At 42.0% G+C, this 27522-nt stretch overlaps 1 protein-coding gene across 1 annotated transcript in view; it reads left to right on the top strand.

The window, feature by feature from the left end:
* The window catches only part of aacs (acetoacetyl-CoA synthetase), a 158535-nt gene that overhangs the window by 44235 nt on the left and 86778 nt on the right, over positions 1-27522 (top strand). Inside the window, exons 5-6 of the mRNA XM_059988238.1 lie at positions 10231-10328; positions 19932-20046. Of these exons, the coding sequence (XP_059844221.1) occupies positions 10231-10328; positions 19932-20046 (213 nt within the window). The remainder of the gene's footprint in view (positions 1-10230; positions 10329-19931; positions 20047-27522) is intronic.

Here is a 27522-nt window from a genome sequence, read left to right as displayed (position 1 = left end):
AGAGGCCATACTGGATCTAGTTCTGGGTAATGAACCTGGTCAGGTGGCAGACCTCTTGGTGGGGGAGCATTTTGGTGAGAGTGACCACAACTCCCTTAGCTTCAGCATAGCTATGGAAAAGGATAAAAGCAGACAAAATGTGGAAGTGCTTAACTGGGGAAGGGCTAACTATGAAGGGATGAAGCAGGAATTAGTGAGAGTAAATTGGAAACAGATGTTCAAGGATGAAAGCACAGAAGTAATGCGGAAGAAGTTTAGGGACCACTTGTGCTGGGTTCAGGATAGGTTTGTCCCACTGAGACAAGAAAAAAAATGGTAGGAAAAGGGAACCGTGCCTGACATGAGGCAACTTGTCAAGAGGAAGAAGAAAACATATGTTAGATATAAGAAGCAGAAAGCAGGAGGGGCTCATGAAAAATATAGTAGCCAGGAAGGAGCTTAAGAAAGGACTTAGGAGAGCTCGAAGAGGGCATGAGAAGGCCTTGGCATTTAGAATTAAGGAGAACCCCAAGGCATTCTATGCGTATGTGAAGAACAGAAGGATAACAAGAATGAAGGTGGGGCTGATAAAGGATAAAGAAGGCAACATGTGCCTGGAGGTGGAGGAGGTTGGGGAGGTCCTAAATGAATACTTGCTTCAGTATTCACAAGTGAAAAGGATCTTGATCGGGGTGAGGTCGAAATAGAGCAGGCCTGTGTGCTGGACGATGTGGAGATTAAGGAAAAAGAAGTGTTGGATCATCTTAAAGACATCAAAATTGATAAGTTCCCAGCGCCAGACGTGATATACCCAAAGTTGTTGTGGGAAGTGAGAGAAGAGATCGCTGGAGCAGTAGCTATGATCTTTGAAACCTCTTTGGCTGCAGGGGAGGTGCCAGAGGATTGGAGAATGGAAAATGTAGTTCCCTTCTTTAAAAAAGGTAATAGGGAGAATCCTGGGAACTATAGACCAGTGAGTCTTATGTCGGTAGTCTGCAAACTATTGGAAAGGATTCTTAAGAATTGGATCTATGAGCATTTGGAGGATGCTCAAGGATAGTGAACATGGTTTTGTGGAGGGAAGGTCATGTCTCAGGAGCCTGATTGAGTTTTTTGAAGAGGTAACAAAAGAAATTGATGAGGGTAGGGTGGTAGATGTGGTCTGCATTGGATTTTAGCAAGGCATTTGACAAAGCCCCCCATGAGAGATTCATCCAGAAAGTCATGAGGCATGGGATCAGTGGAACCTTGGCTGTTTGGATAAAAAATTGACAAACAGGAAGAAAGCAGAGGGTAGTAGTGGAATGAAAGTATTCTGCCTGGAGGTCGGTGACTAGTGGAGTGCCGCAAGGATCTGTCCTGGGACCTCTGCTCTTAGTGATTTTTATAAACGACCTGGATGAAGAAGCGGAAGGATGGGTGAGTAAGTTTGCGGATGACACGAAGATTGGAGGAGTTGTGGATGGAGCTGTAGGTTGTCGAAGGTTACAAGAGGATATAGACAGAATGCAGAGTTGGGCAGAAAAGTGGCAGATGGAGTTCAATCCGGATAAGTGTGAGGTGATGCATTTTGGAAGGACAAGAGCTCTTAAAGATAGCGGAGTCAAGGGATATGGGGAGAAAGGAGGACGGGGTACTGATTGTAGATGAAGAGCTATGATCAGATTGAATGGTGATGCAGGCTTGAAGGGCAGAATGGCCTACTGCTGCACCTATTGACAAAAACCAGAAGGGTGAGAACAGGGTTAATGGTTGGTTACTTAAGAGTGTGAACAGAGGGACCTTGGGGTTCAAATCCATACATCCCTCAAGGTCGCTGCACAGGTTGAGAGGGTAATTAAAAAGGCCTATGGGATGCTAGGCTTCATTAATAGGGGGACTGAGTTCAAGAGTAGAGAGGTCATCCTGCAACTCTACAAATTTCTGGTGGGACCACACACTTAGAGTATTGTGTTAATTTCTGGTCACCTCATTATAGGAAGGGTATGGAAGCTATGGAGAGGGTGCAGAGGAGATTTACCAGGATGTTGCCTGGATTGGAAAACAAGTCTTATGAGGCAAGGTTAGCAGAGCTGGGACCTTTCTCTTCGGTGCATTGAAGGATGAGCGGGCACTTGATAGAGGTCTACAAGATTATGAGAGGCATAGATAGGGTGGATAGTCAGTACCTGTTTCCCAGGGCATGAATAGAAAACAGCAGAGGGCATAGGTACAAAGTTAAGGGAGGGAAGTTTAAGGGAGACATCAGGGGTAAGTTTTTTTACACAGAGGGTTGTGAGTGCCTGGAATGACTTGCCAGGGATGGTGGTGGAGGCTAAAGCATTAGGGGTATTTAAGAGCCTCTTGGACAGGCACATGGATGAAAGGAAAATAAAGGGTTACAGGGTAGTGTGGGTTTAGTACTTTTTTGTAAAGGAATCTGTGGGTCGGTACAACATTGAGGGCTGAAGGGCCTGTACTGTGCTGTAGTGTTCTAGTGTCTAGTGTCAAGTTTGAAAAAAATTGGAATGGATGAAGCTGAAAGGAGACTTACTGATGTGTGCAAAATTATGAAGGGTGCAGACTGAGTAAATAAGCAGGATATATTTCCCTTGGTAGATCAAAAACAGGAAGCAATTTAAGGTTATTGGAGGAAGGATTAGAAGAGAGACTTTTTACAGCTCGAGATGGATAGAGCTCTGGAACTCAGCACTATAAAAGATTGTGGAGGCAGAAACTCTCCTAAACAGTATCAGACTTCATTGCCCCGACTTAAAGGATGTGAAATTTGATGGTTTTCTGCAGCCGTAGAGTGCAAAGACATAAAATTACTATAAATGACAGTAATACAAAAATGACTGAATGAGAATGTAGTGTCATGGACCTTTGAGAAAAATGACGGCAGAAAGAAAGAAGCTGTTTCTGAATTGTTAAGTGTAGCTCTTCTGACTGCGTACCACCTCCCCAATGGCAGTAGCAAGAAGTGGGCATGTCCTGGATGTGATTGATTGTGCTTCCTGAGACACTTCCTCTTGAAGATGTCCTCAATGGTAGGGAGGGTTGTGTCCTCAATGGAGCTGGCTGAATTCTCAACCCTCTTCAGCCTTTTCTGATCCTGTGCATTTGAACCAGTCTGGGATGCTACCAGTTCAGAATGCTCTCCCACACAAGGGGAGCCTTTTCTGTTTGGCTGCGGGTGACTAGTGCTGTTCCACAGGGGCCTATGTTGGGACTGACTCTTTTTGTGTTATATGTCATTGAATTGGATGATGGAACTGATGGCTTTTTTGCAAGGTTTGCAGACGATATGAAGATAGGTGGAGGGGCAGGTAGTTTTGAGGAACAGAAAGGCTACAGAAGGACTTAATTTAGGAGAATGGGCAAAGAAATGGCAGATGAAATACCGTGTCGGGAAGTGTATGGTCATGCACTTTGGTAGAAGAAATTAAAGGGTTGACTATTTTCGAAATGGAGAGAAAATACAAAAATCTGAGGTGCAAAGGGATTTGGGAGTCCTTGTGCAGGATTCCCTAAAGGTTAATTTGCAAGTTGAGTCTGGGGAAGAAGACAACTGGAGAGGGTTTAATAGGGGTCCACGAAAATGGTTTCAGGAGTGAATGGCTTGTTATATGAAGAGCATTTGATGACTCAAGGCCCTTGTTCACTGGAATTCAGGACAATGAGGGGTGACCTCATTGAAACCCATCAACTGGTGAAAGGCTTTGACGGAGTGGATGTTGAGAGGATGCTTTCCTATGGTGTGCAAGTCTAAGAGCAGAGGACACAGCCTCACAATGAAGGGGCATCCTTTTAGAACGACGATGAGGAGAAATTTCTTTCGTCCGAGTGTGGTAAATCTGTGGAATTCTTTGCCACAAGTAGCTGTGGAGGCGAAGTCTTTATGTATGATAGAGGAAGATAGATTCTTGATTGGCCAGGGCTTGAAGGGATATGGGGAGAAGGCAGGAGACTGGGGCTGAGAGGAAAATTGGATCAGACATGATGAAATGGTGGAGCAGACTCGATGGGCCAAGTGGCCTAATTCTGCTCCCATGTCTAATGGTCTAGCATACATCTATAGAAACTTAGAAGAGCTGCTGGCATGCCTCCTTCATGATTTCATCAATGTGTTAGGTCCAGAGTAGATTCTCTGTGATGTGGAATCTGAAACTGCTCACCATCTTGAAGAGACCCATGACCTCCAGGGCTGTGGATCTCATGCTAGAAGATGTAGTTGGATTTCATCCTCTTCTTCTTGACCATCTCATCTGTTGTGAACCTGGAAAATTCTCTATCTTAACCAAAGGTCTTGTAACCAGAAATGCTGATTTGCCATTCAATAGACAATAGACAATAGGTGCAGAAGTAGACCATTCAGCCCCTCGAGTCTGCACCGCCATTCTGAGATCATGGCTGATCATTCACTATCAATACCCAGTCCCTGCCTTGTCCCCATATCCCTTGATTCCCCTATCCATCAGATATCTATCTACACTCTAAATAGAATTGTGTGGAAAATCAGAAAAAGCCTTATAATGTACAGTCACAGGTCCTTAAAGAGCAAAAAGGCTGTTAAGAAGGTATATGGTTGCTAGAGAATCATTGCTTTTATTTTGTTAAAGTTTATGTCATTCGACACAGCTAAACTTGTTTTATTTCCTATCTTCTTTTTGCTTGTTCTGCACCAATGATTTCTTAAGTTGTCTTTGTATTAATTTTGGGAAGTGTAACAGTTTAAAAGGGGGAAATAATGTGTTTAATGCCAATTGGGAAAAGGAAAGAACTAACTTAAGCTTTTAGAAATAATTATTTCAGAGCACTTCAGAATAGTTTTCCAAAGAGGACAATGTAAGTTTAGCAACGCAATCACTGGGTCAAAAAATAAAGTCTAAAGAGACTTAATTCATTTTATATTTCCTTTATGTAGATTAGTGCTTAAATGACTTAACTGTAGCTGGAGTAAAGTTGGTAAAGATTTTTAATGAAAATTTAAATCCATTATCTCCTTTTAGACATTTGTATTTCTTAATTGGCCTTAATATTTCCAGTTGCTTTGCATTTTCATTTATAGTGTTGGAAATAAGCATCCCGTTTCTGGTCACAGGCGCTGTATTATATACTTCCAAAACTCTCAGTGAGGTACTTAGCTTGGAAAAATAATGTAAAGGCTAGAAATTTTAAATAGTGTCATCATTTTGATCTATTAATTTAATCTATAAAAATGTGAATAATATAATTTGGGGTTTGACTCAATGTAGTTAATACATATTTATATACGTATAACTAAATTGCGTTTAATATAGCTCTCATTAGCTGTAGTAGGTACATTTTGATGCATATTATATAAATTTTACTTGATTTCGGCATGTAGTACTTCAGAACACATAATACACTCAGTGGCCATTTTATTAGATATCTCCTGTACCTAATAAAGAAGCCACTGACAGTTTCAGAATCAGGTGTTTTATCACCAGCGTATGATGTGAAATTTGTTAACTTTGTAGCAGAAAAAATAAATAAACAAGTAAATCAATTACAGTATACATATATTGAATAGATTTTAAAAAGTGCAAAAAACATAAATACAGTCAGCCCTCCTTATCTGCGGATTTTGCATGCGCGAATTCAACCAACCGCGGATCGCGAAAGCCCGGAAGTGCTCTTCTAGCACTTGTCGTTTGAGCATGTACAGACTTTTTTTCTTGTCATCATTCCCTAAATAATGCAGTATAACAACCATTTTACAAAGCATTTACATTGTATTAGGTATTATAAGTAATCTGGAGATTTAAAGTTTATGGGAGGATGTGCATGGATTATCGTGGATCGGGATTGAAAAAAATCAGAAGTTCTCTTACTAAGTAAGTCAGAACAGGTACATCCAGTATTATTTAGCTTCAGTTAATCAAATGTTTGTCTTAGTGTATATAGTATATATTTTATCTTTCTATGCATATAAAACACTTAATAATGTATGTTTCAGCACCGGGCCTGGGAACAGAAGTTCTTGGGACTCGGGACAGATAGCTCCCGATTGCGCTTTCCACCATGCCAGGTTGATGTGAGGATCAAAAACACAAGACCCCAAAACCCAATAATTAAACCACTGTGTTGCTTAGTAATAATTGTAGCTTTCATCGGGGCAGAACCTTTCTCACTTTATCCTTTAAAATTGTTCCGATCATTGACCGACTGTAGCCTAACGCTTTTCCAGTGACTGATGACGTTTCACCTCTTTCCGATCGCTTTATTATTTCCACTTTATTTTCAATCGTGATTATTTTTGTGAACAGAAACACTGCACATTCTGAGCTCTGGTGCGGGGTCTTAATGTCCACTGCACTGAGACAGGTTAAGTAAGGTCTGGGGTTCCGCTGGGTCCTAAGGTCCACTGGATTGAGAATGGTTCCATAATGGACTTGAGCATCTGCAAATTTTGGTATCTGCGGGGGCGGGGGGTCCTGGAACCAATCCCCCGCGGATAAGGAGGGCCAACTGTACTGTATATTTAAAAGAAAAAGTGAGGTAGTGTTCAAGGTCCATTTAGGAATCAGATGGCAGAGGGGAAGAAGCTGTTCCTGAATCACTGAGTGTCTGCCTTTCTGCAATTTTTCAATCAGGATTGTGGGAATGTCTTCTATTGCTGAAGCCAGTCCCCTTCAAGGTTTCAAATGTGGTCTGCACACCACTGTTGTAACATGTGGTTTTTTGAATTACTGTCGCTTTCCTGTCAGCTTGAAGCAACCTGGTCATTCCCCTCTGACCTCTCTTATTAACAAAGGGTTTTTGCCCACAGAACAGCCACTCACTGGATGTTTATGGTTTCACCCGGTCTTGCACCAACAATTGTCAATTAGACCACATTTCTTCCTCATTCTGAACAACAACTGACCTTCTTGACCATGTCGGCTTGCTTTTATGAATTGAGTTGTTGCCACACGATTGGCTGGTTTAGACACTTGCATTAATGAACAGGTGTTGATAATGTGGTCGCTGAGCATATATCTTTATCCGAATGTGAAACTATAGATTATTTTTGTCTCCATCTCTGGAGTAGCCAGTATACAGCCGATCATAAAAGAAGCACTGAGCTTTGAGATTAAAGCTAAACCACTTCTCATGATTGTCCTTGTGCCTCTTTAATGCTCAGAGCAAAACTAAGTTAGAATTGAAAAGGTAGATCAGATGGGAGAACTGGTTTGCAAGGGATCAAGGTATATGGTACTTTCCCCACAGCATTGCGAGTCATCATTGCAGCCTCTGCTACTTGCGTTAGAAATTTCTGAACTGATAATTTTGGTGGATAAAAATCCTAGAGTAGCTTACCCTTCCTAGTTCAGAATTCTGTGATGGCATTCCAGGCAGTGACAGAAAGATTAACAATTCAACGGGGGAAATTATCAACGTTTGTCACACTTTCCTTAGACTTGTATTGCAAACAAAAATCTTTGTTCACGGCTGACACCGATCATAATTTGCTCTTACACTCAACTATTTGTAATTCAGATGACTTTGAGAAACATTTGGAAAGACAGCTTGCACAATATTAGTAAGTGCTGTACAAATTTGGCCCAAGATTCTCATCAAAATCGGCATCTTTGTGTTTCACTTCTCCATTTCCTAGTCTGAACAAACACTCCTGCAAATAGATTACCTGTCAAATGTGACCACAGTGCTGGATGAACTCAGCAGGCTGGGCAACGTCTATGAAAAGAAAAGGGCAGTCATTGTTTATGTCCGTAGCTTTCCTCTGGACCTAATGTTGACTTCAGGAGGAGGAAACCAGAAGTCCATGAGCCAGTCCTCCTTGGGGGAACAGAGGTGGAGAGGGTCAGCAAATTTAAATTGCTTAATGTTATCATTTCAGAGGGCTGCCCTGGGTCCACAGGTAAATGGCATTATAAAAGCATGGCAGTGCCTCTTATTTTTAGAAGTTTGTGAAGTTCAGCTTGTCATCTAAAACTTGGACACACTTCTATAGAAGTGTGGTGGAGAGTACGTTGACTGGTTGCATCACGGCCTGCTATGGAAACGCCAGAGTTCTTGAACAGAGAAACCTACAAAAAGCCTGGATTTGGCCCACTCCATCACAGGTAAAGCCCTCCCCACCATTGAACACATCTACACGGAGCACTGTTGCAGGAAAGCAGCACCCATCATCAAGGACCTCCACCATCCCGGCCATGCTCTCTCCTCCCTGCTGCCATCAGGAGGGGGCACAGGGTCCGCAGGACCCTCACCACCAGATTTAGGAACAGTTCTTGTTCCTCAACCACCAGGCTCTTGAAACAGAGGAGATTACTCCGCTCGCTCCAATGCTGAAATGTTCCCACAACCATGGACATTGCACCTCAGATTATATATAACCATATAACAATTACAGCACGGAAACAGGCCATCTCGGCCCTTTTAGTCCGTGCCGACGCATACACTCATCTCGTCACTGGCCTGCACTCAGCCCAATATAACCATCTGTCAAATCTCTTTATATCTGCATGGTTTGTTGTCTTTTGCACACTGGTTGTTTGTCTGTGCTGCTGGGCCTGGTCTTTCATTGATTCTGTCGTGTTTCTTGTATTTATTGTGAATGCCTGCAAGGAAATGTATTTCAGGATAGTAAATGATGGCATGTATATGTACTTTGATAATATACTGACATTCAGCTTTGATATATCTGTATTTTAACTTGCCATGTAACTGTACCTGACTTCAACTTGTTCTACCTTGAAAATGCAGGGTGCTCAATGTCGTGTGCAGATGAACAATGGTGTTATAACTTAAGTTGGGAACAGGGGTCTTCTATTGATTCACAGAGTCCAGTTGTCCAGCAACTTGTATCTAAACTCACTGTAGCTTTGGAGAGCTTGGTTTAGTGGTGGCTTACTTCAAAGTACATTTATTACCAACGTATTGTTATAAGGATCACCCTGTAGTAATAACGATCAGAGTGGCACAGACAGAACCTGTACTTACCAAGCCCTTTGGGCCTGCAGAATTCTCTGAATTCTTCATCCTGGATTAGTAACTACACTACCCAGCCCCAGACCTCCGTACCTCATGCACGTGGTCCAACTTGAGCCTCCTGCTGACGTACTGAAGAGATTTATCCTCGAGTCCTCACCCATGGACACCTATTCTGTTATAACCATCATCCCTTGGTAATGATGATCAGAAAGAATCTGTATTTACCAACAAGTAACCTTTACTATCTCACCTGAAAAGCACGTGGGTTCACAAATAGTGCAAGCGATGAAAGGAAGCAGATAACATTCAGAGCAGAAGTTTACGAAATCGAGTTCACAGCAATGAAGCCAGTGATTGCTGCAGCCAATTCAGGAGCCTGTTAATTGCAGCCCACATCCTCAGTTCAGTGCAGAGACGAGTAAACCTCTCGGAGCAGCAAGCTGAAATGGCCCAACTCCCGCCTGTGGTTCTGACACCCTGAATTTTTCTGGCCCTGAGTTTAAATTGGTCAAACCTTGGGTCCTTCCTCGGGCTCAGGCCGGGCCCCACTGCCTTGACTCTTCATCGCCTCGCTTCTGCCACGTTGAAATGCTTCCAAGTCTGCTCCAGGAAGGGCCAAACATTGGCTCATGCCCTGCTTTCGTGCCCAGGCCAGGCTGCCTCGATTTGGCCTGCACGCACCACGTCACAATTGCCCTGCACATTTGAGACCTCAGTTCACACCCTAAAAATGCCAGGTTGTACAGGCGGTTCAGTAGCTCAGCTTCGAAAGGGAAGTTGCAAGCTATCGATTGCAGTGATCGTATCTGAGTTTAGTACAGAAATTTTTTTGTTTTGTTTGCTGCCCGCGAGTCGTCACTGTGCCTCACCAGTGTCACCGTAAATTGATATTTGCTTCTGGAGTAGAGTTGCACATTGCAAGTTAGCACCAGGATGTTTGCAAGTGGATGAAGTTGGCACTCGGACGTGTATTACCGAAGTCGTTGAGGTTCGGTAAAAATGTGAAACCATCTGTCTGACTACTCGGGTAAATTTGGCATTGTTTGAAGTAGAGCAGGAGCAAACTCCCACTATATACAGTAAATCTGAATTAAAACAATTGATCATGTTTTGTACATTGAACCCTTTGCACAAATCGATTACAATGTTTGCATAACTAATGCTGATAACATTGCAGGAGAAATGCATTGATTACAAAACTCAATGGAATCTAATAAAGCTGTGAAAGGAATTACATAGTTCTTTTTTTATCAGTGGTGTTAATATTTTGAATACAATTTTGACTAACTACTTTTCATTAAATTCTAGGTTATCTTCCAAACTGTATTCAAGCAGTTGAAGCCATGTTAGCCGCAGCTAGTATTGGTGCCATTTGGAGTTCCACGGCCCCGGACTTTGGTGTAAATGTAAGTATTTTGACCATCGTGTGAAGTATGAGTAATTAGCTGCAAATAACTGTTTGCTACCTTCAAGGCCTTTTTGTTTTTTTTTTACCATGAGTTGTTCAGTGGGGCTTGTTTTAAGTCACAACACTACACCTGAAGAAGAGGGAATGACTCCTTTTCTTTTCATACTCTTCGGTTTAGTGCAACGTGTACAGTCGTCCCAAGTAATCGTGGGGAATTGGTTCCAGAACCCCCCCACCGCAGATACCAAGATCCGCGGATGCTCAGGTCCCGTATGTAAAACGGCGTAGTCATCATCATCATGTGCCATACTCTGCCAGAGCCTTGGCAACAACTTTCTTCAACTGTGATCTTCGGCAGTCAAACCTCTTGCATCTCTGGCGGTGAGGCTGGTCCACTTCTTGATGTTGTCAATTCAGGTTGTCCTCTGTCTGCCTCAGGAGTGGCTTCCTTCTACTCTACCTTTAAGCACAGTGCGTTCCAGTGTATCATCAGTTCTTGAGAAGTGTCCAAAATAATGAAGTCTCCTTTGGATAACGGTTTCCAGAAGTATTGGTTTCGTGCCAATCTTTTCTAGGATGAAATTGTTGGATCTCCTCTCAATGTATGATACCCTGAGGATCCGTCTGTATGTCCACATCTCAAATGCTGTCAACTTCTTCTCATCAGCTGCTTTTAGAGTCCATGTTTCACAGCCATATAGGGTTACTGGCCAAATGAGACTCTTGACTTCCATTTGCATATAACCTACGCACATCCTCCCTTATACTTTAAGTTTTCTCTGGATTACTTATAATACCTAATGCAATGTAAATGCTATGTAAATAGTTGTTACTCTGTATTGTTTAGAGAATAATGAGAACAAAAAAGTGTACTTGTTCAGTATCAGCCGATGCCAAATCTCCCGTGATCTTTAAGTTCTTGAGGCTGTAGCGCTTTACGTAGCTAGCCAGCCGTCCCTTACTAGCCTTAAACTCCTTCCTCTTGCTCACAACACAAGTAGTGAACGAGCGAGGCTGGAGGTGAGCAATGCTCAACCGAGGAGTGCTGGAGAAAGTGCTGGAGAAAGACTGAGGATCTGTGAAATGGCGGGAGGCTACAGCAAGGTATGCCTACACATCACTTCATTCAGCGTAGTGCTCAGTGCGCAGCAAATTCAAGTTTTGCTTTTTAGAACTTTCTGGAATTTTTTTCCCCCTGAATATTTTCAATCCGCAGTTGGTTGAATCCGCGAATGTGGAACTCGCGGATGCGGAGGGCTGAGTGCATTTTGTTCAGATTGTGGAAGAGGAAGAATTGCACCTGGATTGACATCCTCCCTTTTTCTCTTTGTTGTTCTCTCTCAAAGTCCTTTTCTCTGGCCTTCTGAAAACATTAACGTCTTGGAAATGAGGCTCTGATGGTCTGATCTTCCATATGTCAGGTATTATTGGGATAATTAAAAGGCAAGACTATGTCAACTGAGCCACTTCTGTACTTCATGGAACAGCTACATGCTGTGTGCCTTGAGCTCAGTCGCTGGTGGTTTGAAGGAAGCACTTTGACCTTTGTGAACCTGCAGTAATGGCACTTAAAGAATTGTATCAACACCTGATGTCTTGAGGGCTGAAATGTGCTAGTTTTGCATGAGTTGGGCTAGAATGTGATGACGAGTCTTTGTCACACCCATTCCATTCTGCTCTGAGACATTTGAGCACGAATGGCAGAGGAATGGGAAGAGGTGTTACCACTATCTTGACAGAGATGAATATAAGATCCGCACATGGCAATGAAATTTCTAATCAGAGCATAGAACAATTAATACGTTTGCTAATGTGGGATACAACATTACTACTTGGTGTTCCAATGTAAGTAGCTGCAATTTGCACAGAGGACCCAACCTTTGTGGGATTGTTAACTCTGGAAACTAGTGTCTTTTTTTTTAAACACAGTATTTTTAATAAGACTTTTTAACACACTCATGTATTTTTCACACTTACTGGCGGAAAGCAGTATAGCAGCTAAACTAACGATTTATCACCTTTCTAAATTTTTCATCGGCTAAGTTTTAGCACATTACCCACATGATGTAATTGTTTTAATTATGCAGCCTATTAATTAATTCATCACTCTCTAAGGAATTTTCTTTATCTTGTCTATAAAAGTGATAGATTTTTCAGAAACACCATCTTCATTCCGTTGTCTTAAGCCCCTTGCGTTAATTCCTCTCTTAGCATTGTTGCTCAGCTCTTTATCTAGTTTGCTTAGTATTTGTATGTTGTTTCTACTCTAACATCAGCTGAAACCTTGGAATGAAGACTGCTCACCATTTTTGACTCTTGGAAGAACCCTGAAGTTCAGAAATTAAACGAAGACCCAACATTAGTTTTTGGTACTTTTGTCCATACTTGAAATATTAACAAATAGGACCATGCCTTTGCTGCTCAGTCGGAAAGGTATTTATTTGCAGTAAACGTTACTCTCAGATTTACAAAGACAATGTGGGAAGTAGGAACGCATTTTAATGACTATGTGGTGGACGTGTTCCAGCCTATTGCCTATGTCCTGAAATGTTTCTATAATGAGAACAGTTAAAATTGCCTTTGCTCTGAAATTATCTCCATACCCTTCAAAGTACCATGGTATATTTTGCAGAATTATTGCTTCTAGATCTCATGATCGTGAACGTATTGCTTCAGTTCCTTGTAGTAAGTAAGTGGGGACTTTCCTCCTTGTAATTCTGCCAAGTATATTGCCTGTGGAAATGAGATTATAATAAAGTGTTCAGTAATTAATTAATCTTCCTCTTAAAATCTCTGGGTTTACACTGATGTGCAGAAAGGGGTAAGGAAGAGTCTTTGACTTGGATTTTCAAGGGGGGGGGGAGATTTAAAAAAAAGCAACTAGTCAGTGACCCACTTGCATTCAAGTCTTACACATGGCTGGTGTGTGATGGCCTGAGTTATGAATGCTGTTTTTTTTTTCCAAAATAGCAGGACTATGAATGAACTAATGATCTGTTGAGAAAGCAAACAGTTGGAAATATTAAAATTGAGGCACTGCTGGAGCCAATGTATGGCAGTAAGCACAAGAATGATAGGTGATTGGGACTTGGTATGATTTGCAATAGGAGCAGCAGAACTTGGGATGATTCCAATTTACTGGTGGGTGGAGAATGAGAAACTGGCCAGGAGAGCTTTGGGATTGCCAGGAGGTAGCAAAGAAAAGGATGTCGGCCAATTAATAATTAAAAGAGGTCATTACCTCAGAATGAAGAAGGACCATAAAGGACCTTAAAATTGGCCTTTTTTAGAAAATAGGAGTTGCTATGCAGGACATTACTGGCTAAGATTGGGGGTGTAGTTCAACTCTGATATTTGTCTTCTCCAGATAGCCATGAAATACAGAAAAATCACATGAGTTGTTGAACGAAAAGACATCAAACCCCTCTCCATATGAAAAGGAAACAAATGAAACTCGCAAACCACAAAACTCCCGTCCCCTCCCTCGTACAAAAAAAACTGACAGATCGTCCACACGGAAAATGGCAGCCAGAATACCAAACTCCAAAGCCCCCAACCCCCTCCCTCACAAAGAAAGAACAGCGACAACGGCACCAAACCCCCAACCCACTTTGTCATACACAAAAACCAACCCATCGCCCACCCAGAACCCCAACCTGCCAATCGGCAACAAGAAAGAAAACACAGAAAGCAGAAAGAGAGTTCAGTTTATTGTCATTCAACCTTACCCATGTATACTGCCAAATGAAACACCATTTCTCTGGGCCAAGGTGCACAACACTGTACTGTTTCTCTCTCTCTCTCACTCTCTCACATACAAGAAAAATTAACATTACTACAAATAAATTAACAAATAATAAGGTGCATTTATGCACAAGTTTAAAAAGTAAGGAGTATAATGTTACTGGCGCTTCATACACTATGAGACCTGGGTTGTGCAGGGTGTTCAGTGCTCTTGTATCATGGGGGAAGAAGCTGCTTCCCATCCTAACAGTTCTTGCCCTAATGCTATGGTACCTCCTGTCTGGTGGTCAAAGAGATTGTTGGTTGGATGGAAGGGGTAATTGACAATGCTAATCCTGCATTGAGCTCTGGATAAATATCTCTGAATGGTGGAAGAGAGACTCTGATGATCTGTTCGTCCTCACAACATGCTGCCAACTTATTCCCCTTTGATTAAGGGGTTTTTGTCGCATCTTCTGATATTATTGGGCAACATTTCTTTTTCTGTTTGACAAAACTCCAGTGAAAGATTTTTCACATTTTTATAGGTCAGTGGTGTGTGACAAGTAGAAATTGTTGTTACCTTGAAGGATTGTGAAGACATTCTGTTTACCGTAATTCGCAATTTAACATACATCTGTACAATGGCTAGGCAAATTGGGCTGCAAAGACTGGGTACTCTTTTTCTTTCCAGGAGTACATTTGACATATCGACCTATTGTACGTTTACCACGGTGTTGAGTTTCAGGGGGAATCGGAGAAATGGTGAAGGGGAAATTGGAGCAGTGGTAAAGGGGAAATTGGATCAATGGTAACTCTGGGATAACAAGCTGTACATTTCTTTTTAATGTCTGTATTGCAAGGAGATGAATTGTTATTTTTAAAATTCAACCATCGTGTCTCACTGAGCAAAATGTATACTGACGGGCAACAAAATATTCAATTATCCAAACTGAAACTTCATTTTACAAATATTTGACTGTCTTCTTTATTGAAGGAATATTGTTTGCCGTGACTACGTGTGTGTGTGCTTTACTGTTCCTTCTCAAGAGGTGGCAGTATAAAATAAAGAAACTGGTCAATGTTATATTTGTTTATAGTTTATTTAGAAGTACGACATGGCAACAGACCTTTCCAGCCGAACAATTTTCTTTGTGATGAAATGTGAGATGGGCTCTTGTTATCCATAAACAGCACATAGTGGGCAGAGCTAAGCCATCTCCCTCTGCCTTAAAAATATTTTAAAAATCCATCATCCTTTTGAAAAAGAGAATCCCAAAGGTTTGTTGTGGGGATCAGTGATGTTGAAGCATGGAAGGGCTGAGGAAAAAGGCTGAAGTATTTGCAACAAGATTAAGCCAAAAATGCTGAGCGGATGAACCATCTCTTCTGCTATTTGATAACCGTTTCCCCCCCCCCCCATTAACAGATAAAAATCTTGAGCTTATCTCTTTCCTTCCATGTGATATCAAGAAATGACTGTGGGTCCAGACAACATCCCAACTGCAATAATGCAGACCTGCACTCCAGAAATGGCTGTACCACAGCCAGTGTGTTCATGTGTGGATATAACACCATCTATCCAACAGTGTAGAAATTGCACAGTGATATCCTGTTCATGAGAGACAAGCCCAATCTAGTTTGTTAACAGTTCATTTACTCTCAATCATCAGCAAAGTAATGTGGGGAAAAGGTATGTAACATCTTTGCCCAGTTTGCTCCCGTTCGTCTAGGGTAAACTGGAGTTGACCCCGGCAACACTGTAATCGTGTTGGTACGGATACTGTGTGATGCACCCCCAGTACAAGCCCACAATATAAAAAAAAATCAGACAGTACACAATATATAGTTTAAATGATTACACTTTATAGTTATTTCTTGGTGAAGAGTTAGTAGAAATAAATACAAGAAAGGTGCCAAGTCAGTAAATTTATCAGTTCTGTGCACAAAAGAATTCATTGGATCTCACGAATTTAGGTATCCTTTCCACCCATCAATCTCTTCCAAACTCCGTCGACCCTCGGCTGGGATCCCTCCTGGTGATCTACCAGAGCGCTCAACTCACGTCCGACCTCTCCTCTCCTCCTCAAAGAAAAGCCTGCGCATCCCCTCCGGTTCCCACGCATACAGATAGAATAACGTGACTTCCATTGGCTAGCAAATGAATACAAGTCCCTTTAGCACTAATTATAACCCAAACATGCTGCTACAGAGAACCCCTAACCTCAGCAGTTAACATTACAGAGAAGCAACGTTTTCAGCCATTAACAATTAACATTACAATTAATATTACTGAGAACCCTACAGGTGAAATTGTCAGATTTGTATTAAACACATATATATTTTTTTGCGGCTGTTTGTTTACTTGCTATTGTAAATGTGCTATACGTGCCTTGTGCTGTGTATGACTGTAGGTTCTGTGTTTTGCACCTTGGCCCTGGAGGAACACTGTTTAGCTTGGCTGTATTCATAGGCATTTGTGTGTGTTTGGCAATTGAACTTGATTTTTGCAGGAAAAATTAGAATCATGGGAGAGTGCTGAGCTTGGATACATAGAAAAATATCAGGGTTTGCAATTGCAGGGTATGAAAGACGCCAGTATTAGGAAAGCTAACAGAATTTTATTGCTTATAGCTAGAGGGCTTGAATTCAAGTGTAGGGAGGTTATCCCTGAGTTATGTTTGGCATGTGTGAGACCATATTGAAAGAGGGGTTTGATTAAATCTTACAAGATCTATGGAGTGTTGTCAGAAAAGTAGTGAAAAGGTTGTTTCCTGTTCTGGGAGAAAGTAGAACTTTGAGTCATTGTTCAGAAATAAAGGACATCGATCACAAAATATTTTCTCTCTGGGGGTCAATGAGTTGTAGAACGCCACAGCACAGAAAGATGCCCTTTGTTGCATTTGGTCCATGCTAGACTGTTATTCTGCCTTGTGCCATTGACCCACACCTGGACCATAGCCCTCCATACCCCTCCCATCCATGTACTTATCCAAACTTATCCTAAAGGTTCCAATCGAACCTGCATCCAGTACTTCTGCTTACAAAGTCCCCATACTCTCACCACTCTGTGAGTGAAGGATTTCCTCATCAGGTTCCTCTTAAATATCTCACCTATCACCCTCAACTAGAAGCTGACTCAAACTTAGTGGAAAACGTCTGCTTGTGTTTACCCTATTTATACCCTTAAAAATTTTGTATATTCCCTGGAATATAGGAGGAGGAGGAGGGGGACCAAACCTATTTCACCTTACCTTATGAACTCAGGTCTTCAAGTCCTAGCAATGTACTAGTAACTTTTCACTGTAATCTTTCCTGGAAATCTCCTTCTCAAAGGGTGGAGGATGCAGAATCTTTGAATAACCTGTAGGTAGGCAATTAACTTGCAAAGGGTGAATGACTATGATAGTTATCTCAATATTGAACTCTACAAGTACAGCAACTTCTCAGTCTGTAAGTCATCCATCTGTCACTGTAACTCAGCATTTACCTCATGCCCCACCCTCCTACCTCCTCCACTCTTATTTTGCTCTCTCTGAGAGTGGAGGACATTTCCCGCCTGATCCGCTGGGCTTGTCTTCCTACTCTCCATTTTGTCTTTTGTCTGTGTTCTCAACCTTTAACTGCCCTGATTCATTCACCAAGTAGTTAACTTTGTTTAAAGCTTATCCTCATGGTCACCCTGGTTTTACCCTATCAGAAATATCCCTCCCCTCCATCCACCCTCCTTGCAGCTTTACAAGCTTCTAATCATTCCTTCTTTTTAGTTGTGATGACTTTTGACCTTCCACAGATGAGGACTGATTGCTGAATCTTTCCAGCATTTTCTTTGTTTGATTATGACAATGAGACAAGAATGCACTTGATGTTAAAATCAGGATCTTACTAAAAGGCAGTGCAGGCTCGAAGACATGTATGCCATAATCCTGCTCCTAATTCGGGTATTCTTGTGACTGTGGTTTTACCTCCAAGTTGATAATTGTCAGCTTGAAAGGTTGTTTTTACCCTCTCCATTTTTTTTCAGATATGATACGCTGGATATGGGTTTCAGGTCTTTCAATTTATGATCAGATTCTTTTTGAATACTTTTGGTTCATCATTGATTCTGAGAAAACTTTCTGGTTCATTAATGAACCAGCCGAGGGTTAGCCGAGCTGTAGGATGCAGAATGGATTTGAGTTGCAAAGCTGCAAGCCAGCATCTAGGCCTGTGCATGCCAGTATCATTAATAACTAATCACAGGCAATTATTTTCTAAATTCTGAGATATCGGCGGATCATCCATTTTCATCAGAGATTGCCAGAGTTCACCAGGGTGATTGAAGTAACTGATGAAAATTGGAACAACTTGGCTATCCTTTGGGGTTTGCATTGTTAGTTTTTAATTAAACATCCAGATTGGACACATTAATTGCTAACTTCAGTCATGCTTCTGATGAGGATCAGGGTGAAATGATCTTAAATTTGTTAAACAGGTGATTTAAATTACCAAGGTTCTGATGTAAACACTGTCCATTTATACCCTTAATAAATGGTTATGGTTATCTTTAATATTTTTTATATTGCATAACCCCTAACTAATCAATAGTTTCTCAGACTTTTGATTACCTCCTAATTAATTGTCTTTAGAGCACTCGTTGTTTTTATGACCTTTACTGAAGCTTGTTCCTGATGATTGGATTCTAGTGGTTTTGTCTTTACTACCCAAACCAGCTTGCTCATGTTCTGATGTATTAATTTTCCTATGTGTATCTTTAACTCAGATTAATAGACACACTGATGAAAGGAAACTGTAGCATAATACAGGAGTGTTAGATTGATCTTAAAGTTTGATAAAAGGTTAGCACAGCATTGTGGGCCGAAGGGCCTGCACTGTGCTGTATTCTTCTGTATGTTAATATTATCTTATTGTTCTTTGGTGAAATAGTATATGTATTTGTTTCTGCTTTCTGCTTAATTGTGAATGTGGTGTTATTTAGATATAACACAAGTGAATCTGCAGATGCTGGAAATAAATAAAAACACAATGCTGGCAGAACTCAGCAGACCAGACAGCATCTATGGGTGGAGGTAGTGATGACGTTTTGGGCCGAAACCCTTCATCAGGAGATACAGATCGCTTCAGTGATAATCTTACTCCGGTGTTAAACAATGACATTTGAAATTTCAGCCTCTGCTCATATGCTGCACAGAACTAAAGTAGATCAGAATAGATGTGGTGCACCTTGATATGGTGGCTCTTCATATAATACCAGAATGAAAAAAAAACAGATTTACTTATTCCTTCTCTCTTATGAAAACTTGTAAAGTCAATGTGGGAATGAGGGTGAGTGATTAGTATACTCTGCAAGTTGTACACAACTCTTTATCACTGTTGGACTAAAGCAAATCTGGTTTTCTCTATAAGTTCCTGTGAATTCTGTGAGCATTTAACCTTCAGAAGCTAGTTATAGCATCCCTAATTTTGTACTTGCTACTTGCTTTTTATTGAGTGCCACCCATGAAATTATGTTTATCTTCAACATTTGGAAGTGGTGTTGGATATCAGGTAAACACTGTGATCTTAGTAAGATGTAATGCTGTTCATTTTCTTTCTTTTCTGCTGATTTAATGGTGGGGGGGAAGGTATTTTCCCAAAAATCTGTGTATGTTTTCTGGCCTTGACATTTTTTTGTAATTTTATCTCATTGTAATATGAAAGGCAGATGGAGATGCTGGTAATCTTTGTGCAGATTAACATGCATGAATATATCTGCACTGGCCATGCAGTTGATGTGTATTTAAAACTTACTTATAATTTCATCCTATACATGATTTGTCAATTATTAAAGGAGCTGCATTGTTATAAAGATTTACCATTTGTCACTTTTTTTCCATAGGGAGTACTGGACAGGATCTCTCAGATCCAACCAAAACTAATATTTTCGGTTGAAGCAGTTATTTACAATGGCAAGGAGCACGATCACATGGAAAAGCTGCAGAATGTAGTGAAAGGTAAATTAAATTCCATTACTTGTTCCTAATCTCTTTATAGAGCCTTTGTTGGGTAAGGGGTTCAGAGTGGTCAGTGTGCCCTGGAGTACACCCCAGTTACCTAATTTACAGTGTGGTTTGTCCCCACTGGTCTGTTATTGTTTCTGCTTCCAACGGGCCTGTCTCAGCTAACATAATCAACTGATCCTTTCCCTCTAGGCTTACTGTTATGTTCTGGTAACACCAGAAATTGATCGAAAGGAAAACATGGAGCCAGGAGATGACTTGTGTACGTGTGGTCTTACATTAAGCAAGACATGCGCATATGACATTTGATTCCAAGCAATTGGATAACTGACCGATACAGAATGTCTCGCTGGTGCTTCCTGCCCCTTCTCCTCTCACTTCCCCTTTTCCCAGCCATGATTCCGCTCTCCGTGCCCCCTTCTCACGATGATGTATGCCATACGTATCTGTACCTGTAACCATGAGTCATTTAAATAAAGAATGCTTAATCAGGCAAGATTACTCAAATATTAAATACACAACACATCTCCCTGTTTACCTGTAAAACTCCAACTCCATATAGGATGCATCTCAACATTTTTTATATGTGTGTAAAATATAAATTCATATTACAATATATATAATGTAATTTTATGTATTGCACTGTACTGCTGCTGCAGGAAAAAAGAACAAATTTCATGCCACTGAGTGAAGATAAACCTGATTCTGATATGGGTCTCTATTGTGGACTGGACTGAGAGTGGAAAGGGGGCAGGGAGAGGGGAATCATGGTTGGGAAAAGGGGAAGGGAGAGTGGAGGGAGCGGGATGCACCAGAGAGACATTCTGTAATGATCGGTTAGTTATCCAGTTGCTTGGATTCAGATGACCTTGCCTGTTGTCTCAGGGCTGGGTGTGTCTGCACCCGTGCCACCTCCTGTCCTTAGCACTGCTTCTCTGCCACCTGTCCCACATCCCTCTCAGGCCTTTTCTGACAAGGGGGATCACTCTGCTTGGCAGGTGAGACTTGTGGCTGTGAAGCGATCTTAGGTTCTGGGGGCTTCTCTGTGGTGGTTGTGGGAGTTGACTCTGGGACCGCAGGAATTGGTTTGGACAGCTCTGGACATGTTGGCATCTCGAAAAGAGCATACCAAGCTTCACTGGACAATGTAGATCACAATGTGCGCGTGCCTGACATCACCATTTCCCTTACCTTATGGAAAGCCACTTCACACTGCTTTGCCCATTGCCAATTCTTCCCGATCTGTAGTAATGAGTTCAAAGGGTGCAGCACAGTTGCCAGGTTTGGCAGGAAACTGAAATAGTAATTAACAAATCCTAAAAAGGATCCGTCTCTGCTTAAATTTTCTCAGCACACCTGTGCAATCCTTGTGCGTCAGTTTTATGACCTGAGTAAGTGATGCTTGGTTTAAAGAATTTGTTGCTTCGTGCTCTGAGCCCATAATCTACTAATAATTGCCGGTAATAATGACGTCCTCCAGGTAAGAATGAGTGCTGGGACAACCTTGCAGCACCTGGTCCATAGCTCTCTGCCAGAGTGCAGCTGTAGGTACTGTGTCAAAAATAAGCCTATTCTAAGGATAAGGCCCGTTGTGAGTGTTTATGGTGAGAAATACTTTGGGCTCTTCTTCCATCTCCATCTGTAGGTCAGCCTCAGCTAAGTCCACTTGGCTGAAGTGTTTCCCTCCAGAGAGGCTTGTAAAGATGTCCTCTATCCTGGGCAGAGCGCTTTGATCAGCTTTCAGCACTGGGTCGATGGTGACTTTAAAATCACCACAGATCCTGACAGATCCGTTATTCCTGGCTGCTGGGACCACTGGCATTGCCCATGGACTCCACTCAACCTTGGAAAGGATTCCTTCAGCCTCTACGTGATTCAGCTCACTGGCTACTTTATCACGGATGGTATAAGGAACCAGCTGGGCTTTGTAACACTTGGGTGCGGCCCTTTCATTCAGTACTATTTTACCTTTGATATATTTGAGCTTCCCAATGCCATCCTTGAACACTGCTGTGGCAACGTCCAGTTCCTTTCGTAATTCCCTTTCAGTTAACTCTGTTGCAGAGGATGTGACAGGCAAATGGCAGATGGATCTCCCATGGTCTCAGCCACTCACTTCCTCTCAATGGTGGCCCTCCTCTTTGTGGAGCCCAGTGTGGCTTGTTGGTTGCTGTATTTCACTATTATGGCTGTAATAATGGACTGCCTTCGTACAGTGCAACCTTCAATATGTGCCTGTGCTGATATTGTTCATTTACAGTCATTCAAATGAACGCAGCGCCACACACTGGATGAATTCCTCCGACAATAACTATTAGGAACTAATACACAGTTTTATAGTACCGTAGTAGTATTGGTAGTGTTCTAATTTGCTCTGTATTCATTTAAATACATAATTTATTTCATGAAAATGGTTAAAAAGGCATAAAAATGATAAACTACTGTTTAATTTTTTAAAATGCCTTTTTAACTATTCCATGAAACTTTTGCTAATTGGAACAGCTGCATAATTGGGCTAAATGCATTGGTCCCACTGTGTCCCAATTAACCAGAATCCCTTCTAGTTTTAATGGGTTCATGGACTTCAGAAATTTGATGGCAGAAGCAGAGGGGAAGAAGCTATTCCTAAAACATTGTGGATCTTCAGGGTCCTGTACCTCATCCCTTTTGCTAGAAATGAGAAGAGGGCATGGTCTGGATGGTGAGGGTCTGTAGTGGTAGATGCTGTTTCTTGAAGGTGGTCTTGATGGTGAGTTGAGTTCTGTCCTTGATCAATCAAGCCCTCCTTGAGGGGTCAGCGGAGGAAAGGATGAGCAACTTCAAGTTCCTGGGTGTCAGCATCTCAGAGGGTCTATCCTAGACTCAACACATTGATGGACCCGTGACGAAGGCACGCCACTGGCTCTATTTCATTAGGAGTTTGAGAAGATTCGGTATGTCACCAAAGACTCTTTCAAGTTATACAGGTGTACAGTGGTTATGTCTTGGCCTAGTACGGAGGTTCTAATGTGTAGAATCAAAAGAAGCTTCACAGTTTGTAGACTTGAGAATTTGTATTCTCGAAGGCAGTGGAGACCAAGTGTCTGGATGCTTTCAAGAGAGAGTTAGATAGAGCTCTTATAGATAGCGGAGTCAAGGGATATGGGGAGAGGGCAGGAATTGGGTACTGATTGTGGATGATCAGCCATGATCACAGCGAATGGCAGTGCTGGCTAGAAGGGCCGAATGGCCTACTCCTGCACCTACTGTCTTTTGTCTGTTATTGTCTATTGTAGATGGTATTTGAGTTGTGCTTACCCACAAAGTCATGTGTATAGAGAGAGAAGAGTAGTGTATTGTGTATCCTTGAGCTGCCTCTGTGTTGAATTTCAGCGAGGAGGAGGTGTTATTTCTGGTCTATACTGACATTGGTCTCCCAGAAAGGAAACTGAGGATCTAGTTGCAAAGAAGGGATCATGGCCCAAGATTTGAAGCAGAGCTATAATTGATGAACATATATTTTTTCAGTTGTCTAGGTTCTCCAGAGCCAAGTGGAGAGGCAGTGAGATTGTGTTGGCTGTAAACTTGCTGTGGCAGCAGGCAGATTGCTGTGGGTCCCGGTCCTTGGTCAGGCAGGAGTTAGCGGCAACATGATCAGCCTATTGAAGCACTTCATCGGAGTAGATTTTGGTGCCTCTGTGCTGTTTGCCCCAGGGTAAAGATGTGAAACACCAGGGAATGTGGCTTTGAGGTTAAACGGAGGTGGTTTACGGACCATATGCAGGGTAAGGTTTTTTACACAGAGTGGTAGACTGTTGCCGGGGTAGCAGAGGAAGTTGGCAGTTTGGAGTTCGGGTTCGAGTTCAGTTTATTGTCATATACCTGCAGCCAGACGAAGTAAAATTCCTCCACACCACGGGGCAAAGCACAATACTGTAACTCACACATAAAGTAATATTATCACTAATAAATTAACAAGTGATAAGGTGCATCTACCATACAACTTAAAAAAGTAAACAGTATAATGCTGCCGGCGCTTCCTACGTAATGAGGCGTGGCTGCTGACAGGGAGTTCAATATCCTTGTATCCTGGGTGCAGAAGCTGTTTCCCATCCTAGCAGTTCTCGTTTTAATGCTACGGTAGCAACATTCCTCCATTGCACAACATCGTAGACTGATTGGTCTGTTCACTTCTTTTCTGTATTCTCTAGTCACACAGAATGTTGAAGGAAATCAGCAAGTCAGGTGGCATCTGTGGAAATGAATGAACAGTCAGTGTTTTAGGCCGAGACTCTTCATCAGTTGTCAGTTACTTTTTAAAGCCGTTGGAACAACTGTCAAGGCTAGTGTTAGGAATGAGATTTTCACCCATAGAGCCAGCATGCATTCTTTCCCACTCAACTTTTTCATCTTTGGCTTCTTGCGTTCTTCCAGCAAAGTCCAAGTTTATAGCCTTCAGGGTTGAAATGCTGGATTCAGCGGTTCAGCTCACCTGCCATTCCTGATTTTAATTTGTTGTTTTTACCCTGTTCTTCTGTTCACACTTTCTCCAAGCACATCAGCAGCAACGGACAAGTCTTCACTGTTTTCTCTCAGGCAGCATCATTGCCATTTTCTCTTGGCCTCTACCTGCTATAGACCATCCTCCTTCCCCTCCCCCTCGCCCCATCCTTATCCCTTCTCCGCAGACTAAAGTAGCACTGCTTCTAACTTTCCTAAATTTGAGTGAAAGGTCGTCCATCTGAAATGTTAATTCTGCTCCCTGCTACCTTATTTCTTCCAGCATCTTTTCCTTTACTAGATTTCTAGTTGGTCTAGTTTCTTTGTTATTTCTCATATTCGAATGTTTATGTGAGAGAGCTAAAGCATTAAAGGTGTCTCCTGTTTGTAGGATCACTGAATAACAGCTTGAGTGCATTTTCACAAGAGAATGACTTACATCGTAGATTAAGTGTTGGTTTTGAAAAGCAGCAGTTTCAGTCATAGCTAAGGTCTTTCTTGCTATTGGAGTCTATGACAATTTAAACTACAACTTTTCATATCTACCGTTTAAACTGTGGATGTAACTCACTGTACTTGCATATTATTCTGTAATAAAGGGAGCAGTTGGACTAAAACTGAAGCAACATTTTGAATCTCTAAAACTACTGCCAACTGTAAGAAATTACCTCAGAGTAAGTTGATTGGTTGATTTCTACCGAAGAAACCATTTTAATCAAATGTGTTTAAGTTTCATATACTACTTTTAAAAAATGATTCAATTAAAGTGATTGGTGCCTACTTTTTTTGGCTGCTGCAGTGTGTAAATACTAAAGTAATTTCATTTCATCTTGGTGACATATCATTGGGTAAAAATGATCCATTTGCATTATGAGACACATTGGAATGCCAAGCTTTAAGCAAAACTAGATTTTATTCATATAATTGGCATGAAAGTTCATTGGATTTTTAAATATGTACTTTATTCGCTAAATAATATAGATGAGATAATGTGACCTGGTTATGTCTATTTCTATTAAAACAATTAAGTTTTATTCCAAGGGAATATTACCAGTTGGAGTTGATTTGAAGTTGCTTGCATTATTACTTTTTAATGTGATTGGTTGACTTGTATTAAACGTTTTTGATCAAAAGGTGATTGGCTTTTGTGGGACCAAAGTCTAAAGATGGTCTTCAAGAGACTAAATATGCCACACACACAATTAAAGATGTTTTTGATGGATTTAAAATATTCTTGCAAAGTTTACTAGCCTTTTGCTTAAAAAACACACACAATTTGGGAAACCATCTGGACAAAAATTACTTATTTATTTTTTATTAATTGCAATACAGCACAGAACAGGCCCTTCTGGCCCTTCGAGCCAAGCCGTCCGGCAACCCCCCCCCCCCCCCCCCCCCGATTTAATCCTAGCCTGATCGCAAGACAATTTACAGCGGCCAGTGAACCTGCCAGCCGGTATGTCTTTGGGGTGTGGGAGGAAACCGGAGCAGCCCGGGAGTTGTGGGGAGAAAGCGCCAACTCCTTACAGGCAGGAATTGAACCAGAATCGCCTGTGCTGTAAAGTATTGTGCGAACCCCTACCCTACCCATGGTGCCCCAAGGAGGGACTCATCCCAAAATGTCGACGTCCACCTCCCTCCACAGATGCTGCCTGACCCGCTGAGTTCCTCCAGCATCTTGGGTTTTTGCTCTGTATTTCCAGTCTCATGACATTGAAGATCTTGCATTGCAGATTGACAGCTGCACATTATCCTCGAGAGGGGGAAGAAAAGATTGCCTTAAATCTTTCCATCTCCTCTACGGAGATTACTTCTTAAAAGCACTTCAACTTTTCCTAAACGAAAGTCTAGGATAGGAATTCCCAACTTACCGTTAACCGAGGAGTCCGTGGACCCCAGATTGGGAACCTCTGGTCCAGAATAACTGCGTGTTTTTAATAGGGATAGCGCAGTAGTCCAGATAGTGGAGCTGTTGTGTCATAGCTTCAGTAACCCGCGTTCGATCCTGATCTCCAGCGGTGTCTGTGTAGAGTTCGCATCTTCACCTTGTGCCCATTTGGGGATTTCTGCTAGGAGCTTCACCTTCTTCCCACATCCCAAATACATGTGCATTGGTAAATTGTAGTTTATGGGTGAGTGGTAGGATCTAGGGAGAGAGATGATGGAAATGAGGAGGGAATAAAGCAGGATTAGTGTAAATGGGTGTTTGAGGGTCAGGCTGAATCCTGTTTCTGCACTCTGTGGCACTATACAAATCAAGCCATTCGTTCATCAAAAATAAACTAGAACAATCATGTTCCTATAGTTAACAAAGCACCACCTGTGTTTGGGATGCTGTGGTAGCATAGAGGTTAGCCCAGAGCCTTGGTTGGTTAGGGTTGACCGTGGATATTGCACCCTAGCTGTCTAGGTACACAAGCCAGGGCAGTACAATATAGAGAGTACAATACAATATAGAGAGCAAGCTGCTGCTGATGTAGCAAGCTCCCCTTCTCTACACATCCAATGAACCCAAAGGAACCGCAGAGCCCTATACAATTTCGCACTCCTGGCGACGCAGGAGTTGCCAATCGGTGTTGAACTCCACATAGGACTGCCTTGGGGACTCCAGCTCCAGAGTTTTCCTTCTGGGTTTACCCCCGAAGCTTTCCCCATGAGTGGGTCTAGCCATAAGGCAGCGGAGGTTTGAGATCAGTATATTCTTTCTCATAGACGAGCTGATAAGCCCCATCTGCCGGAAGTGACTGGTTTAAGGTGCCAGTAGCCCGTCTCTTCCTCTTTTCCTGTCAGTAGAAACGGTTCCGTCGGGCTTAGTAGCTAAGCCTCCCGTGAAGGCCAGGAGCTGGGTCGTCAGAGGCTCTTTGATGCGGCTGCCATTGGGAGCATTTGATAGGTAGTGGGAGCTTGTCCCCGTTACCACCCCTGGCTGTAACACCCTTAAGGAATCTGGTTAGCACAGTGCTCTACAGTAGCAGTGATCCAGGTTCAATT

Source organism: Hypanus sabinus, chromosome 13 (assembly GCF_030144855.1).
Source record: "Hypanus sabinus isolate sHypSab1 chromosome 13, sHypSab1.hap1, whole genome shotgun sequence".
In the NCBI taxonomy this organism is placed as follows: domain Eukaryota; kingdom Metazoa; phylum Chordata; class Chondrichthyes; order Myliobatiformes; family Dasyatidae; genus Hypanus; species Hypanus sabinus.
Note: the sequence above shows the minus strand (reverse complement) of the source record. Positions and strands in the feature narration are given on the sequence as shown.